The 18894-nt window shown below is 49.6% G+C and overlaps 1 protein-coding gene across 8 annotated transcripts in view; it reads right to left on the bottom strand.

Moving 5' to 3' along the window:
- Positions 1 to 2600: 2600 nt before the first annotated feature.
- Banp (BTG3 associated nuclear protein) overlaps positions 2601 to 18894 on the bottom strand; it is a 74813-nt gene continuing 58519 nt past the window's right edge. For 3 of the 8 annotated variants that reach the window (XM_075977493.1, XM_075977496.1, XM_075977494.1), the window contains 5 exons: positions 18776 to 18847; positions 18244 to 18282; positions 8377 to 8502; positions 5047 to 5190; positions 2818 to 3172 (listed from right to left, as the gene is read on the bottom strand). In XM_075977493.1, coding sequence (XP_075833608.1) covers positions 3101 to 3172; positions 5047 to 5190; positions 8377 to 8502; positions 18244 to 18282; positions 18776 to 18847 — 453 coding nt within the window. In that variant the 3' untranslated portion in view covers positions 2818 to 3100. Of the gene's footprint in view, positions 3173 to 5046; positions 5191 to 8376; positions 8503 to 18243; positions 18283 to 18775; positions 18848 to 18894 lie in introns of all 8 variants that reach the window. The other 5 variants (XM_075977497.1, XM_075977495.1, XM_075977500.1 and 2 more) reach the window with 5 other exon arrangements.

The raw sequence follows: 18894 nt of genomic DNA, 5'->3' as shown, positions 1-18894 counted from the left end.
GTCTTGCTGTATAGCCCAGGAGTCTCAAATGCCCAATGCCCCTGCCTCAGCCTGAGAGCTGCAATAGCAGGAAGCACCAGCACACCAGCTAAGGCTATCTTAATGATGGCTTTTATTTTGAAATGCCCACTGACAGAAGGTAGAAACAGTAATATTGAGAATGTTGACTTCTGAGCCATTAATTTATCTCTGGGAGTTACTGATACTCTAGATTTCATCTTTGGCAACGACCTGGAATTTCCTAGAATTGTCTGCAAATGAGTTCTGCTTTTCCCTGGGCCTGTTGGTTTTCTTCTCCTGCGCACACCTGCACACAGATGTAAAGAGTAAGGGCCCCATGCTGTGAGCACCAGGTTTTGGTGAAAACCCTCAGCGAAGTAAAGGAAGTTCTTTCTGCTTCTAGAATGTCTGGGTTTCTCTAGTGTTTTAAGTGGATGCTATTTTTTTTTAAAGCAGCTTCTGCTGAGGGGCTCTCATGACCTGTCCATGATCTAACACCGGATACCAAGCCAAGTCAAATCAGAGCGCACTTGTGCAGGGGACGCCACGTGGCTGTGATGATCAACCGAAGGGCTGAGTCACTCTGCTCATCTGACTTAGATAATGAGCTAGGACGCTCATCGGGACAGCAAACAACACACACAGAACCCCCATGAGTGTCTTCCACCTGGTGGAATTTGATTCGCTAACCTCTGGCCATGTCTTGCAGTTGTGAATGACGATGATTACTCTAGTTTCTTTCTCTGCTGACCTCAGGTCTGCAAGTCAAAGACGTACCTGCCTCCTAAGTGTGGGGCGTGCACTGTCTCCTACTTTCTGCTGGACAGAGAACAGGACGTCCCCACGTCGTCCACTCGGGAGAACACACTTCCTGCTAGGTATTTTCTTCCCCGCTCAGCAATCCCCCCTCCTCTGCCAGGCTGGCTCACCTGCCACTACAGCAGTTAGCTGTGCGTCTGTTCGTCGGTTGTCTAGCTGCAGAATCACCACTTGGTTTCATGGCTTAAATCCTCCACAAGGCCTTGATCTCTGCAGAGTTATTTTAAGGCCGCCTGCAGTGACCGCAGCATCTGTCTCTCTGGTCTGTTTCTGTTGTCTACCGCTGCCTGGGGCTTTCCTTTGCCCTTCACTGCTTGTCTCCGAAAGTGCCTGTGGATAGAACCTGGCATTCTCCTCCTCCCAAAAGGATTGGCACTTGTTCCCACCAGGCTGCTGGGGACACCAGTAGTCTCGGCCACGCGGGCCAGCCTATTATCAGCAACTGAGACAATACAAGTTAGCTGAGGGGCTGCCCTGAAAGCCAGGTGTGCCCCACCAGAACCCACCCAGGGGAAAGGGGTCCACTGGGGCCTGGACGTTTTGCTGTCTGGTCCCAATGCTTGCTCAACGAGCTGTGCAGGTGGTGAGGCCCCCCCATCCACTTAGGCCTGAGAGGCCGCCCAGCCCCACAGAAAAGTGACTTCCATCAGGACCAACTCCCAAGTGTCCCTTCCTCACCGGAGCCTCCCTGCCTCCAGTGCTTCAACTGTCCCTTCAGGGGCTCCACTATCACCATGCCACTCCCTGTGCCCTGTCCCTTCTTGGGACTGGCTGGGAATTTCTCCTGGTTGTAATTATCTCTACCCTATCCGTTTGGAAGTGATACTCTAGGCTATTTCCACTTCAGGCTGTCATGAACAGGGCCATCGTGAACGTGCACAATAGGTGTATGTAAACAGAGGGTATTCCTGGGATTACAATTGTGGGGTCATGTGGTACACTGTCACTAGTTTTCAGAACACGTTTTCTGGATATCTGACTCTGCTGAAAGCAATTACCTCCCAGCACTCTGGCTTCAAGGATTCAAGTCTGCTGCCATCTTACATTCTGCATGTCTGGGTGTATAGCAGGCTTCTCACGGTGGGTGCTTTCCTCTCTGGATCCTTCTGGAGGCATTCTTCTGTTCTCCATTCTTGTCTGGGATCCTGCCCAGATGTGTTACATAGGTGTGTAACCTCCAGCCTCCATGCCTTTACCTATATTCCCCACACAGGGCCATCTTCAGCAGTGGCCAGTCTCCTATGAGGATGGTCACAAACCACGTCAAATTGTCTATTCCAGAGAACTGCTCACCTCTGTTACCTCAGCATGATTAACCAGCCCAAGAATTCAGAATGCGATGGTGTGAGACAGAGGCATGGTCATTTGGGACAGAAACTTTGGAGTCTTCCCAGGAACGGCATGAGTATGGCACTGTCAGTCAGTAAGGACAACTCTACTGGCGTTCACAAGCCACTGGCGTGACTCTTTGGAACTGCTTTCTCTGCAGAGGCATGGCCTTTTCCACAGAGCATTCTCCCAGGACCCCTGGGGTTGCACCGTCTAGAGCCTAAGCATTCAAAGAGGACGGGCTGGAGTGACCTTGCCTTAGATGGCTCCACCATGATAAAATGGGAGCCAGCTGCCCCAAGGGGTACCCACAGCTCTTGCTCCCTAGCAGTGAGGGCCAGAGCAGGAATTCCCTGGTAGCATGGACCTAGAAATGAGTAAGCTTCCCAGTACCCATCCTGGGAATGGGCAACCTGCAGACATCCTCTTATGGTGCAAGCACACTGAGCCTCTGTGGCCATAAATACACTTTATTTCATTAGAAATGCATAATTACACTGTGGAGCACTCCCCTAGCAGCGGGTCCGCAGGGATCCAGCATCGGCAGCTGGCTCCAACACCTACGTCGGGACCCTGGAGGGAGCACACGGCCAAGGCTTCTGCTACTCCACAGTTGTGTTTCTGTTGTGTGTGGTTTGGGGTTTTTTTTTTTTCATTTTCTTTTTTGTTATAAACACCATAGCAAATTAAAAAAAGCTGTTTAAACAAAATATTGTAGTTCTTGTTTTTCTGAATGTACTCAACACGTTCTGCACTATGCTTCTCCTCCAGAGACCAGCAGTGGGACTCAGTCCTGAGGCGCCTTCCAGCAGGAGGTGGCCAGGACCCTTCCCCAGGAGGAGGAGCTCTCTTGTGCCCTGCAGGATCCGCAGTCACCCTGCTGCCGCAGAAGAGCAGGGCACAGGGAGGATGGGTGAGCAGCTGTGGGGTGGGGCTCCTACAGCGCCAGGTCTCACTGGATCTGGATGGCTCCATGCTCAAGCTGCATTTCGGGCTGCAGAGTAGGCTGCAACGCTTCAGCCGTCTGCAAGGCGGGGGACAAAAGAAAGCTGTTCTAGAAAAACACAGCAGCACATTGTGTCAGCAAGCTACTTGTTTGTTAGCAGAACCACAACTTCACATACAAGCAGAAAACACATGCGTGTCAGAAGCTCCATGTGTGCCAGTCGACCCCTGGCCTGATGGGAAACAAGCAGACCTCACACCTGCCCAGGAGAACGTGGGCTACTGGGGCCAGACTGCTGCCAACTTTTCACCCTTACCTCAAGGTGCCCAGAGAAACAACTTGGATTAGCCATGCCATGTTCATAACCCAACATATTTGCCTAGAATTTCAGGGTCACACTGACTTCCTACAGAAACTGCCCCAGTGTTCTAAAGGGGCATCTTGGGACAGCTTAAAGACATGGCACCGGTCAGTGATGTACATTAGAAAAACTATGCAGTCACCCTTTCGAGGTGCGAACTTGAACCCTGGAATGAGTCACTGATCTTCCATCTCAGCCGAACTGCAGGGGCACCGAAGGGTAAGTTCCCTGGGCTTTGACGCTAAGTCAGGAACAGGGTCTGCACCACATGAGACAGAAGTCTCACAGCTACATCCCCACAGCACTGGCACCCGACAGCTCTTACTGTCTCTGGTTTGTAAAGACAAAAGACTTATCATACTGTCTCCTTTAAGAAGGGAGGAGAGGAGCTGGGTGCAGTGGCACACACTTTTAGTTCCTGTACTCAGGGGGCAGAGGCAGGCAGATCTCTGTGAGTTCAAGGCCAGCCTGGTCTACATAGTGAGACCTTGTCTTGGAAGGAAAAAAGATGGTTTGTTTCCTCTCCCCAGTGGGGACGGCATGGCTGAGACTGTGTTCAGCTCACTTCTTTAAAAAACTAAATAAATAAACAGAAAAGGGAGGAGAGGAAGAGGATTACAGTCCGAGAGGAAGGCTCTGGACTGCAGGAGCCTTCTATGAAGCTCTGTGCTCAGGAGGCAGAAGAGACCCTGCAGCTTTATCAGAAGTTTGCACAAGTGAGATCAAGTGGGAATCTGTGTGTCGGGCTGAAGGGAGCAGTCTCTTGAGGCTTCACAGGGATTATGGCTGAGGCGTACAGACTGGGAGGCCTTCACCTTGGCCCAAGTTCCTTCTCTGAGAACCTGGAAGAGTCATTCCTAGGCTTTCAGGGAAGAAACCCCACAGTGCCCTCTCCTAGGATGCCTGGTCTGGCAGCTCCATAAGCCCTACCAATTCCTGAGGCAAACAGGCCTCAGCAGCTCCTGGAAGAAGTAAAATCATGATCGACCTACGACCAAGGCCTGTCTCTCAGGCCTGGGGGACCAGAAACTTCTGTGAAAGACTACACCAGGCCCATAGCACACCAAGGAAGAAGGCCCTGCCAGAGCCAGCTGGAGGTAGACAGAGGAAGGCAGGAGACTTGGGCACATGACGCAGACTCAGACTGTGTGAGCCTTCTGTCCCCCTACCACTGGCACCTATCCCGGCTGGACTGAGATCACATGAACTCATAGCTTCTGGCCTGTGGGATGATCTGCCTGGCAGAGGACTGTGACCTTCAACAGAATGGGCAATGAGTTCACAGGAAACAGAAGTCCTGACTCTCGGCACCTCCAGGAGAGGCTCTGCGGAAAGGGGGGGTGGGGAGGTAGGGCAAGGCAGAGCAGGGCTTTGGTCTAGTTTTAGATCTATATAAACATTTCCAGACAGGTATCTCAGGTAAGACACTGCAAACTGCCTTCACATCATGATTTCAGGAGTTTAGAGTTAACAGAAGACCCACACCTGAGCTGGACCTATGTGCCTCCCTAGAGGAATAACAGACACAGCCAAGGGCAGCCTCTCCTAGGGAGGCTTACGGAACTGTGCCTAGGAGGGACAGAGGACTCACCTGTGCTGCAGTTGTGTGGTCGCTCACAGGTGCCAGCTGGACGTACTGAACCTGAATGTCACTGCCCTGGAGAGGCGACCCATCTACTCCTGTAGCAGCAGGGTCCGAAGAGGCCACGGCTATGAGCTGAGCACCCTGCAATACCTGGGGTGGGGGACAAAGCCAGGCTGGTCAGTGCAGCTTGGGTCAGCCGACCCCCATTCTCTTCTGGTCCAGAAGCAGCAAGGAGGCCCCAGGCCCACAGCGTGGATTTAAGTGCAATGTAGCCTCACTGCCCACTGCAGAGAGACACCTGGTTAAGTGAGTGTTGAGTTTTTGACTGCCACGAAATCTGCCACATCCACATACAGCCTTCTCGAAACATCCTTGTTACACACAGACATTAGTCTTTTAAAGCCTGTGTAAAAACAAAGAAGCTAAAACTTGAAAAGAGCTGCCCAGAGAAAACTGCACAGGCTCTGAAGACAGCAGGAGAGCTTAGCAAACCCCCGGGGTGGTGCTTTAAATAGAAAACAAAGGGAGGAGGGAGGGCTGCAGACAGGGCTCAATGGTGCACTGCTTGTGTGCAAGCACGAGGACTTGAGTTTGGACCGTCAGCATCCACGCACAAGTCACGAATAGCTGCGTTTGTCTGTAACCCCCAGCAGGAAGACCGCTGGAGCTAACTCATCAGCCAACCTAGTCAATACAGTGGGCTCCAGGTTCAGTGAGAAACCTCATCTCAGAGAAAAGCTGAATACAGATGAGGACACCAACACCCACCTCTGCACATGCAAGCCCAGGCACACACACCCACGCATGCACGCAAAGAAAAGAAAGAAGAGCTATACTATGGCAGGGAGACTGGAGGAGTGACCAGGCTCCTGGGGGGGTGACCCAAGAGGACAAGACACCCAGGAGTAAATCACTACAGAACATAACCTTCCATCCTTTTAGCTGTTTTCTTCCATCATTCTGACCCTGGTTGACCAAGGACCCTGCCTCAGAATGGATCTGGAGGAGGGGACAGGTCTGGGGTGACTCCATTTATGGCTACCCTTCCTACTGGCTTACTTCCCACAACTGGTCAGGTGGCTCTAGTGAGGCAATGCAAAGCCTCTGTCTGGTCATTCATAGTTGCCAGGAACCAAGGAGTCCTTCATCGGGGCTGTGTACTATTCTAGGAGGGAAGGCCAGAAGTCCCAGACATGAAACTCCAACAAGAAACACAACTGTCTATAGGAGAGACACCTTTGGCAAGATGGCACACCCATTCTGAAGAACAAAGAAGACAGTATGAGACATGGTTCCCTACAACCAGAGACAACAGTACAAACTAGCCCAGTGAACATCTAAGAAGAGCTGTACTTGTAGACAGTGCTGGCTTGTCTGTCAGGTAACATGTGCCTTTTTAAAGGACACGTGCCAGCCATGTAAGATCAGGGTGTTTTATGCTAATGAGGGTCTGCCACACCAAAATCAACTCAGCTGTCCCCTCAGAAACCCATGCTGGGTGCCACAGTGGCAGTGTCAGGAAGGGGGTCTTTCATAAGGGCCTGGCACCTAGTACTCCTCTGCGAGGTGGCCCACCTCCTCCTTGGAGAACACAGTGGCTGCTGGGCCCATCTCACTTCCAGTTTGATTCTGTTCACCTACAGAGGCCCTAAATGACTCTGCTCAGGGGGAGCCAAGAGACAACACAAACAGTGACAACCTAACTGGTCTCTGCACAGATCTGGCCCTCATGACCTACCTCTCTGGACCTGCCTTTATGTCAACATTTGGGGACAGGAGGATAGTTTCCTTGGCCTGGTCAGCCACTCCGTGGGCCACGGTAACAGGCAGCAGGATGTGCAAAATGAGGGAAAAGCAGGCCTTCAGCCCTCTCCAGATGCTCAAGGTCAGGCTAATTAAAAGGAAAAGGAGTGTGCAAACACACATTTGTATAACTGGTTTCCAGGCAAGTTCAAACTTCAACATAAACACTTGCTTGGTACTTTAACCAAAAATACCTCAGCGCTGGCACATCTCACATGCCTGCCCTGGCACAGCTCCTGCACAATGCTACTGCACTCCCACCCTCTTCAGAGCGAAGCAGGGCAACAGGTGCTCAGTGCCCAACAGCGGGCTGACGGTAAACATACCTTCTTTTAGACAAAGCTTGGCCCCTTTCAGGGGGAAGCCTGAATAGAGTAAAACGATCGGGTTTCTCCAGAGTCACTGACAGAAACCTCGGGCTTCCTCCTTCCACTCTGACTTACGGTCGGGCTCATTATTCCTGCTCAGAACTACGTTTCTCCAGCACTGTGCTTTGCTTCACTGGACCAAGCAGGTGAACTTAAAACAAAAGCAAGAACTTTATATTTAGGGGAAGAGCAGATGGAGCTCATGTTCTGGGGACAGCCTTTGGTGGTAGACCCCCACTGTGTGAGCTGTCCTTGACCTCTAATGGGCAGCCAGGGTAGCTCGGGACCTCACTTCCTCTGCATTTACTCACCCACAGTATCTCCTGTTCTCCCCACTCATCAGCTCTTGTGGATCTCAGTGGGTCCCGCATGCTCCTGTGCCAACGCTGTACCCCAACAAAACCATGCTCTGCAGAGGGGTGGACTATTCCCACGCACATCTGGTCACAGGAGCTTCCTGCTCTGACTGCAGGAGCATGGGGCCAGGCAAAGAGGACAATATCTATGGCCCACTTGTGCCTGGCTGTCTCCCTTGCACTGCCCTAGGTCATCCAGTAGGGTACCCCAGCGAGAGGCAAGGGGTGGCTCCCGTGTGTCCCTTGCACAGCAGAAGCAGCAGGCCTCAGAAGGAAGGAAGGGACGCTGACAACAGAACTGCTGCAACAGCAGCATGACCCTGCTCTGCGGGCTGAGGGCTCCGGGCTCATCAGATGGGCCTGTTTTACTGGCCATTCATCAATCTATAAGCTTTTATATCCCATCAATAGTTTCAAGTGTACCTGTACACATGTCTTCATACACATGTGGCCATGCATGTGCACATGCACGCATGTGCATATAAGGCATTTACCTGTTCACAGACACCTCATCAGCTCTGCTAAACCCCTAACATGCCCCTCCCCTATGGTGTCTCTGGCTACCAAAGCAAGTTCTTATCCTCAGGCCTCTGTAGGCATGGGCAATAACAGTTATGCGGCAGCCTCTGCAAACCCGGGCTCATAGTGTGTGGCATTGTCTAACTCGCTGTAGGTTCTCAAAGGGCCAGATACCTGTGGTAAGCAGGCCCCGCCTGCTGTCCAGGGCTCTAACCTGACCCTTCTTTTCATGGTCCCTGGAAAACATTGGTCAGGCCACCCACATCTCCCAACAAGAAACACTTACAAACCTGGATCATCTCATTTCCAGCAGGCAGATCAAGTGTGTCTCCTCCCAGAGGCCAAAGCTGGGAGGGATTAGCCTGGGCCACTGAGTCACCGCTGACAGGAATGGGATTCTGGCACAGGCCCCACGACTGGAAGAGATCAGAATGGGGGCTATAGGCTTGGCAGTGACTTGTCAAGCCACAGACCCCACCTTGTGGGGAAGAGGTAGGAAAAGGGGAAGGTGCTAGCACACTGGCTGCCTGGTTTGTATCTCCTGGGAACTCAGAAGCCAGGCCACTCTTGAAACCCCAAGTCAGGAGTTATAACATAACCAGTTTCCCCATCATGTTACACTTTTACAAATTCCTCCATAGTGAGTCTAAGGTAACTGTAGCTGCTTTTAATTATGGAACCTGTTTCCAGAAGGCTCTGCCTGTGTTCACTGCAACAAAGCAGCACCTTCCCTGCTCAGCACCCCAACAGTGTTGTCCTGCCAGCACTGCCAATAAAACCGCCTTCTATATGAAACAAGAGGCTGGTCAAATCTGAGGTGCTGTACTGCAAGAAAACATGAATTCACAATATTAAGACAAAGGTGTAACTTCATCAATCAACCAATTAATGGAAGCAAGATTCTCATCTGGAAAAAGTTTAGAAAGTTATGGCTTTCAAAGACTAGAGCTACCAGGCCTGACTTGCAAACTGTCTCCCAGTGAGAAGCGGTGGGACTGGACCCTGGCTATGGGAGCTGACTGTGTCTGTTTCAATTGTGGGGAAGAACTGGTGAGCTGTCACCTTGGCTGGCTGCTGTGAAGAAGAAACTTGAAGACCAAGATAGTGTCAAGGGTGCCATCACCATACTCACAGGGAGGGCACTTGCCTGGGAAGGCCTGGTCATAACTGAACTGTCCAGTTCTGGCCATGTTTCTTAGGCCTGCTCCTGTGTGTCTCTGGTTCACACTCAGGACTTATCATTCTAGTGACCAGTTCTCATTCAGCAACAGGAGCAGACATGCACCTGCCTCCAGCACCAAAAGAGGGAAAGCTCCAAGGCATGTTCCGGGCAGTTACCAAAACAAGCACCTTTCAGCATTATTAGCATGATGGCTAATAATCCTAGCACTCAGCAGGGAGAAGCAGGAGATCAGGAGTTCAAAGCCAGTCTTGGCTACTTTAAGGGAGTTGGACGTCAGCCAGAGAGCTATATGAGACCACAACAACCCAAGTATGGTTTCACTGGAAATGCTGCTCCGGGTGAAGGGTGACAGCCATGAGGACTGACGCAGGAAAAGTCAGCTGGTGAGCATGGCGTGTTCATCCCAAGAGCTTCTTTGAAACACTGTAGCCTGAGCTAGCAGCCAGGGCAGGGAAAATGACATCTGGCATCTCTCCTTACAAAGGAGGCTGAGGAAGGTCCCAACAACAGCAGAACCCTTGCTCTGTGCCCGACACAGTAATGGTGACTCAAGCACCCAGCAGGTACCTACTACAGTGTTGGAAATGCATGGTGTATGTGTTCAGCCCTGTTTAGAGCTCCCCCCACCCCCACCCCATCACCGTGCTGTGCAAAGTAGCGCGGGTGTACTGCAGTGAGCACAGGAAGGCCTGCTGCACCCCTGATCAACAGCGACCTGGTCTCTGGCATGTCCTGGCAGTGCTTCAAGAGGGCAGTGCAGCTGGAGGTTTGGCTTTAATGTTAATGGTTAATTTAATGATGAATGAGAACCGAAAGTCAACTCCCAGCTGCAGGATAGCAAAGATGAGCTTTTGTTGGGTGCCCAGGGTACATTTTGGCTGCCCAAGAAAACTGATGACTCAGTCTATTCTGGGGAATCCTTGCTGTGGTAGGCAAGAGTCTGACAAGGCAGGTCACCACGGCATGGCACACGGCACATTTCCACTCTTCTCCCAATAATGAACTTTCGGGTCCTTCACTCTTCCTGCTCACTTTGCTGGACCAGAGCCCTGATCTGCAGGTTCTCCGAACAGGCTCTGGAATGTGGAGGTGTCTGACTGCAACGAAGTCAGAGCTGGGACCCAGGCCAACAGACAGACCCATCACTTCCATGCAGCCAACCTCCAGTGGACTTCCCAAGGGACAGCATAGACAGGCCAGAGACAGGATAGGGAGCAGGCATGTGCTATACTCTCAGCTTCACTGGTAGCGGCTCCCCTAACACATTTTTGAAGCAGTAACTTTTCAGACATATGGAAATGTGGCAGAGGGCACGAGTTCAGAGCAGGGCACGAGTTCAGAGCAGGGCACTCAGAACAGGGAGCATTGTCCTTTGGAGCACACAGCATCTGGTTTTCCTCCATCCACTGCCAATACTGAAGCTCTACTTAAAACCCAACTGAGGTAATGCAAAACTGGTGCAAACCCTAAAATCATGCAAGAAGCCCCAGGACCTTTCAGCAGTATCTACATACGAAACTGAGTCCCACCAAGAATCTACTAGGAGGCAAAACCAAACTAAAACAAAGGGAAACAATTGTGCCAGGGTCAGACACTCACTCATGTTGATAAGTGTGTGGCCAGCCTGCCCACAACTGCAGAAAAAGCCCAAGAAGCCTCAACTTGTTTCTCTTACTCACTTTCTCCATCCAGACAAGGGTCTTTCCCCACCTCAAAGGGTGGATTTCTCCAGAAGAACAATGAGGCGCTAAAGGACAACTATCCAATCACTAACTGCCCAGACTGCAACCATCCACAAACTTTCCAGATATATGAGGCATTCCTATGACAAAAGTCAACTTATTCTGCATTGCTGCCCCTCTTCCATGTGTGTGTTGTGTGAGCACGTATGTCGTGTGCTCATGCATGTGCACACAAATGCATACATGCTTGTCTACATTCGCACACATTTACCAGCCAAAGATCAATGTGACTTGTTCTTCACCTTACTATACTGAGGTGAGATCTCTCATTGAGTCCGGGAACTGTTAATTCAGCAAGCCCAAATGGCCAGTAAGCTCCAGTTATTTGCCTCCCCAGGGCTGGAATCACAGATGTACACTGCCATCCCAGGCTTTTTTATGTGGGTGCCGAGGGTTGGAACCTAGGTCCTCATGTTTGTGTGGCAAGCACTTTACCAAGTGAGCCATCCCCCCAGCTAATAATAATTTTCTGGCCTCTGTTCTAGTTAAGGGTACTATTGCTATGATCAAACACCACAACCAAAAACAAGTTGGGGAGGGTTTACTTGGCTTACACTTCCACACTGTAGTCCATCGCTGAAGGAAATCAGGACAGGAACTCAAACAGGCCTGGAGCCTGGAGGCAGGAGCTGCCGCAGAGGCCATGAAGGGGTGCTGCTACTGGTTTGCTTCCTCTGGCTTGCTCAGCCTGCTTTCTTACAGAACGCAGAACTACTAGTCCAAGGGCAGCACCACCCACAATGGGCTGGGCCCTCCCCCAAAAATCACTAATTAAGAAAATGCCTTACAGGCTTGTCTACAGCCTGATCTTACGGTGATTCTAGCTGGCATCAAGTTGACATAAACTTAGCACAGTCATGTAGGCCTGCCTGGTCTTGAGACATGGACAAGAGGGTGCTGGGATTAAAGGCATTTGTACATGCTCAGCTACGGATCCTTTAAGTCCTCTAGGGGAATTCTACCAAACACATGTCCTTGAGTTCCTGTGTGTCTGTGTGTGTACTGCACGCATGTGGGTGCATGGGAGAGGGTGGTGGCACACACATGGTGAAGCCAGAGGAGAGCATCACATGTCCTCCTCCGTGACTCTCTGTATCACTTCACTGAGATAGGGCCTCTCATCAGATGTGAATCTTGCTGCCTTCCTCCCTGGATTTGTACAAGACAGAAATGACCCATTCCAGAGACAAGAGTTCAAGTTATATAGTCACCCACTGAGGAAGCCATGTGCACTCTTCCTTCCTGTCCAAGGCTGGCAGATAAAAGTGCCAAAAGAGTGGGCAAGAGGAATGGGCACCTCATGAATAAGGGGTCTTGGAGCTGGAGGGAGCTGCATGAAAACACACAGGAAGAGCACCCTGCTGTGGGAGCAAGTCAAAGCCTAAGACTATATATAGTGGCTTTTTCTGAAGTGTATGTGGAGTATCTCAAATGTCAGAGGATCTCACAGCCCTCCCTGTCCTTCAGCCTAACAAAAACAAAAGAATCAAGATGCCTGGGACAGGAAAGACACTAGAACAGGATTGTGTGAGAAGCAATCGGGGAGCTTGGGGCCCCAGCTCAGTAACACCTGGGGCTACCTAGGTTGGCGCCACCCAGGCCTCTGGGCACTTAGCACAGATGTTACCTTGTTTGTTATTCTGAGCTGCATTCTGCATGTTAGGAAACACAGCCCTACGCAGACTCATTTGCCCAAGTTCATAGGGCCAATAAAACCAAATGAACAGAGGAGGCCTTTAAGGCAGTGTCCCAGCCTGCCGTGCTCCATGGCTGGAACCACCACTTGCCTGTGACAGGTTCACTAGAAAAGAGCAAGGGGAATGATGGCACAGCAGATGGTGGCCACCCCCAAAGTGGGAAACATTCACACCAAATTCCCTCTCCTTCAGCATTTGTTATGAAAGAAAACAGCTTTAGGGCTAGGACACCTACTGATGGCTAGCCTTTCCCCACAGCATGCTCCCCAGCTCTCTGGAGTGGCCCGTTGAGAGCTCAGATTAGGGGCCTCTCTAAATCACCCCTAAACGAGATGGTACTGCAAGAACCAGTGTTTGGGAACTGACCTGCTCCAGCTCACCATGTGGCATGCAGGTACCAGGCCAGCCCAGCGGTCACTAGCTCTACTCCTTGCCTTGTGGGAATTCAGTACTCATTGCTTTTGTGAAACTGCTACCCCTCTTCCCCCTCGAGGACCCCATGCTCTTATTAGGCACATCACTATGACCTCCGTTTTCAACTGGAAATCCATGGATAACCAGACTTGCTGGTGCAGACACACACACACACACACACACACACACACACACACACACACACACACACACCCAACTACTCAAGAGATTGGGCGAGGAAGGTCTTCCTGGACTACATGTTAAATCAAGTCCTGGGCTAGAGAATGAATTCAGGGCCAGCCTGTGCAATTTACTGAGATCCTGTCTCAAAATTAAAAACAAAATTAATCCTAACATTTGAGAGGTAGAGGTAGACGGATCTCTATGAGTTTCAGGCCAACCAGAATTACATAATGAGACCTTGTCTCAAATAAACAAAACAAAACCAAAACCCAAAAAGAGCCAGTTGCATACTTCAAAGTATATAACTCAGTGGTAGAGCACTTTCCTAACAAGGGAAAGACTGCAGTATCCAGTTTCTTCCTCCCTTCCCTTCCCTTCCCTTCCTTCCTTCCTTCCTTCCTTCCTTCCTTCCTTCCTTCCTTCCTTCCTTCCTTCCTTCCTTCCTTCCTTTCTTTCTTTCTTTCTTTCTTTCTTTCTTTCTTTCTTATTTTCTTCTTTTTTTGTTTTTTTGAGACAGGGTTTCACTGTTTAGCTCTGGCTGTCCTGGAACGCACTCTATAGACCAGGCTGGTCTCCAACTCAGAGATCCACCTACCTTTGCCTCCCGAGTGCTGGGATTAAAGGCGTATGTCACCGCTGCCCGGCCCCAGTTTCTAGATAGATTAGATGATAGATAGATAGATAGATAGATAGATAGATAGATAGATAGATAGATAGATAGATAGAATTCATTTATACAGAGAGGCCCTGGCTTGTGGACCATCAGCTTTAGGGTGGAATGAAAGCGTGCCCGCATTACCACTGTTTTCCCCTTTGAGGCTGTCACTCCGTGGGTAGGGAGGTACCATACCCTAGGATCAAACAAGATTTTTTTCTTCTTTTTGGAGATGACCTAAATGTTCTAAATTGGAATTAGAGAAGAAGTGAGCACATGCGCGTGTGTAAACGCTAACCTGCAACACTAGTGCAGGCTGCACTCCTCACAAGGAAAAGGCTGAAAAGAACGGAGTGGAGCCTGTTTCCAGTGCTACCAACAGCACCACTGCTAACATCCTGAAAGTGTGTTGTCCGGGCGATGGTGGCACACAGCTTTAATCCCAGCACTCAGAGGCAGAGGCAGGCTGATCTGTCAGTTTGAGGCCAGCCTGGTCTACAAGTGCTAGTTCCAGGACAGCAGGAGCTATATGCACAGAGAAACTCTGTTTTATAAAAAACCAAAACCTTTTCAAAAACAGAAAAAGCAAGAACTGTACTAAAAATGATAAAAATCAATCAAAAGTGATGCTGTGATTCCAGTCTGCCCTTCGCCTTGGCTGACTGGAGTCCCTTAAAGAGAATGGAATGTGGGATGGAGGTGGGAACGGGACAGCAGCAGTGTGGCCTGCCCTTGGGTATCTTTGGGATTGTTATGAATCCACATCACCTTATACAAATAACACAGCCCCTTGAAAGCCTCGGCTCTGGTGACCAGAGGCTGAGACCATAAACATGAGTGAGCATTCCTCCAAGTCATCTTTTTAAACATGTCACAACATACTTCCCAGCCACAGACTGTGCCCCGTTTCTCATGGGACTCTGCCCGACTTCAAAGGCTCTTTGGTGTCACAAGCTGTAGGACACAGTACCAAGAAAACAAGAGCCCAAAGTAACATTCGAGCCTGAAACTTCCTTTTCCCTGCCCAGGTACAGCTCAACAACAGGTCTCTGTCTTTGGCACACTTGGCCAAAAGTCTGTCTGTTGTGGGAGGTTTCTACTCTGTGTGAAGATGTATTGCTGTGATTGGTATAATAAAAAGCTGAATGGCCAATAGCTAGGCAGGAGGTTGGGGGGGGCATCCAACCAGAGAAAGAGAGACAAAGAGAAGATGGACCTAGGCCCTGGGAGAAGCCAGGAGACATGGAGAGGAAACAGGAGGTGCAAGATGGAAGACAGGTAAGGTCACATGATGGAAGGTAGAGCAGTGTAAATGGGTTAATTTAAGTTATAAGCTCCAGTGGGGTAAACCTAAGCTAAGGTTGAGCTTTCATATTAACAAGTCTCCATGTCATTATTTGTGAGATGGCGGCCCAAAGAAAACTCTGATTTCATCTGTCTGTCCAATTTACACAGCAAGCTTCTGTCTGGAAGCATCCAGCCACCCCCATACTGCTAGGAATGCTCAGCTCCAGAGGACATGGAGTGTGCTCAGCTGGAGATGGGCACTTCAGAGATGTTCACAAGTTCGAGGATCACCTAGAACGAAGCCACCGGCGGTACTCCTGATACCTGTAATCAGAGAGGCCTGTGCCACCAGGCCTGGAACACAAGTTTGAGGGGTTTTGTTTTTTAAAGATTTATTTATTAAGAATGCAAGTGGTCTATCTGCATGTATGCCTGCACACCAGAAGAGGATCTGATAGATCTCACTAGAAATGGTTGTGAGCCACCATGTGGTTGCTGGGAACTAAACTCAAGACCTCTGGAAAAACAGCTAAGTCCTCTTAACTGCTGAGCCATCTCTCTAGACCCACATATCCAAGTTTTTATAAAGTTCCTTTTTAGTCTTTAAAAATTATGTGTAGGCCTGTGTATCTGTACGTGAGTATGAACATATGAATACAGGTGCCCAGAGGCCAGAACATCAGATCCCTCAGTGATGCAGTTACTGGTAATTGTGAGCCAGCCACATGACACTGAAGCTGGGAACACTGCAGAGCAGCAAGTGCTCTTTCTTAGCCAGCCCCAATAATGTTTAAACAGGGTTCTAATATAATTCAAGAATTATCTTCTGACTTATCAAGATGAAGAAAATATATTGATATTACAGCACAAATGTTATTTGTCTGAAAAACTGGAATATCTTAGACGACTAGGCTGAGCTGACAACAGGAGTCATCTATCACACAGTGGTTCACAGAGTGAGATGTGTCAGGACCAGTATTCAGGAGCCAATGTGGAGAGGGTAGAGAAGAAAGAAAACACTACTGAAGCTACAGTGGAGCCCATGTTGCCTTGAGGAGCTAGTCTGTAGTACAGCCAGGGCTAAAAGAAGAAATCTTGTCTCAACAACAACAAAAATTAAATAAATAAATAAATAAATAAATAAATAAATAAATAAATAGAATAAGTAAGTAAATAAAAAGTCATAAAATATCTTCCAGAGCTTTTACAGCTGAGGACGATGTCCTAGTAACACCCTTTCCACATACCTACAGGCAGCGCATGCAGTCAGGTTTCAGGAAAACATTCCAGCATTCACACCGGATAAAGGAAAACCTAAGACCAACTTGGAATAAAGGATCCAAGAGCCACAGGCTCAATCCTCTTGTGGGCCCAGGAAGAGGACAGGTGACAGAGTTAACTGTCCCAAGCACAGGTCTGGTGACCTTAGCTCCACTGAGGATATCAAGGTGAATGGAGCATTTACGCCTTCTGAACCATAAAAATGAAGCCATTCTGAGTAAGGCTACTGACCAGACTCGAGAACCGGCCAGATGATGAAATAAGGACAGAATCTGGGCAAGTGGGAAGCAAAGACCCCTGGCGAATGGGCCTGCAGAAGACAGCTGCTTCATGAGCACAGCTGTAGGTTCCCACCAGAAGGCAAGCTGCCTCCAGGAGAGAAGAGGATGCCAGCAGTGCCCTCTGATGTGTGGTCCCGGATACAGTGACACTGGGAAGCAGGGAATGGCAAGAAAGTATGGGGTTCAGATGTACAAGTTATTTCTCAGTGTGAGAAGTGATCAACATTGCAGCTTCTTGCTGGGAGGTTGCTTAGAGCAGAGTGAGAAGGGAATCATGGCTGGCAGCAGTGACTGGCTTTTGTGACACTGGGGACGGAGGCAGAACCAGGTGTCTGCCTTGGAAGCTCAGGCAGTGGCTCCTTCACAGCCTCACTGCCCCTGACTAGAAGCCTGTGGCTGTGGTCTAAGCTGCCATGCCTGGGGTTAGACACTGGGCTCTCTGCCCTCAGGTTAGGTGGAGAGGCCAAGGATCAGGCAGGCATTTCTGCCTACCATCCGGCACAAGCATCATACACTGTAAAAGTCCCCTGTATTTTTTTTCAATTCCAGGTGGAACTTTATTCATGGTAGAAACAGTGAGAAACTGAGGTAACAGGCTTTTCTTTCCTTGACTATGAAAAGGTAAGATCTTCCCATGGGGAACCACCAACAAAACAAACGCAAAGCACAACATCATAAAGAGCAGAGAGAGGAACCAACTACAAGGCTGAAAACTCTTCAAGAGGAAGGATGTGAGAACCAGCTTCTGCCACTTGCTCCCAACTGCATAAGCTTGGCAGAAATGAACAGGGTTCTCTTTAGCACAGGGAAGACACATGGGTCTTCCAGCACAGAGAATGCTAGTCTTACAAAACAAGGAGCAGAGCCTTGTATGACGAGTGAGTTTTGTGTGTCTCCACAACTTCGTAAGCTGGATTATACAAACAGGAACACATCCTGACTATTCATAGGGACCCAGAGTGGAAACTAACCTTCCCAAAAACCCCACAAAAAACCCACAGAAGTACAAATCCCCACTGCCACCACCAGCTTCCCTGTAGCACTTCCCCCCTGGGCACCCACAGCCTGGGACATTTCACTAAGCACAGAAGTCCTTCCAGGTATAGCCAATAAAGAACTGCTCTCCTTATTCTCAGAAGAACCAAGCCTACCTTGTCCTACCTGTGCAAATGTCATCAGATTTTCATGGAAAGTTGCAGAAAGCAATGAACTTGGCGGGAGTTTCTTCGCTGGTGCAAAAAGCTAACGTGAGAGCCCACAAAGCACAAGTGCAGGCCAGAGTCCACCTGCACGTACTCCTGGACATTCCACCGCAGCTGCCTCCTGCTGGACGCAAGCCCTCTCCCACCCTCACACCAGTGTCTCATGCTGAGGAACACAGGCTGTGTGCAGGACATGGTGAGAAGGTGTGGATGGGGAAAGGTGAGCACTTACCTGTCCATCCTGGCCAACGTGATGGATCTGCAGATTGCCCTGCAAAGTAAAAAAAGGAGACAGAGTGAGAACTTCCCTACACTATTCAGAAATAACAAGGAAACCACTAAGTCTACAAAAACCCAACCCCTTTTAGCAACAAAACCCACAAAAATAAACCAAGTATTATAAGCTGAATCTTTTTTTTCTTGTATTAAAAGCACAAAAGCTTAAGTCTGTTCCCAACTCTGACTCACAAATAAAAATGTCTTTATTTTTCCTTTTTATTTTAAACAACTGTAGATTCACAAGGCATGTACACAGGAGCGCAGCATGGCCCACAAAAGGCAGGAAGCTACTCCCACCACTTTGGGCCTCCAGAGTCTCTTACAGATCGCATTTCACACCATCATCAATTGTAAAAGACATCCCAGTCACCCTACTGAGGCAAACAGACTCTCTCCTAGAGCGCTCTGCTGGAATGGCATTGGGTCCACACACTGAGCACATGACCGTGTGGCCTTCTGACCTCACAGGGTGACACCTGACTCACCTCACTGTCCTGTGTGATCTGCACCTGCTCTCCTTGAGGCACCTGGGCAATGTGGAGATGACCCTGTGGGATCCGCAGCAAGAGAAGACACCAAGAAGCATCAGAGAAAAACAAACCAA

This window comes from Microtus pennsylvanicus, chromosome 6 (genome assembly GCF_037038515.1).
Source record: "Microtus pennsylvanicus isolate mMicPen1 chromosome 6, mMicPen1.hap1, whole genome shotgun sequence".
Classification (NCBI taxonomy): Eukaryota; Metazoa; Chordata; class Mammalia; order Rodentia; family Cricetidae; genus Microtus; species Microtus pennsylvanicus.
This window is presented reverse-complemented; position numbering and strand designations above follow the sequence as displayed.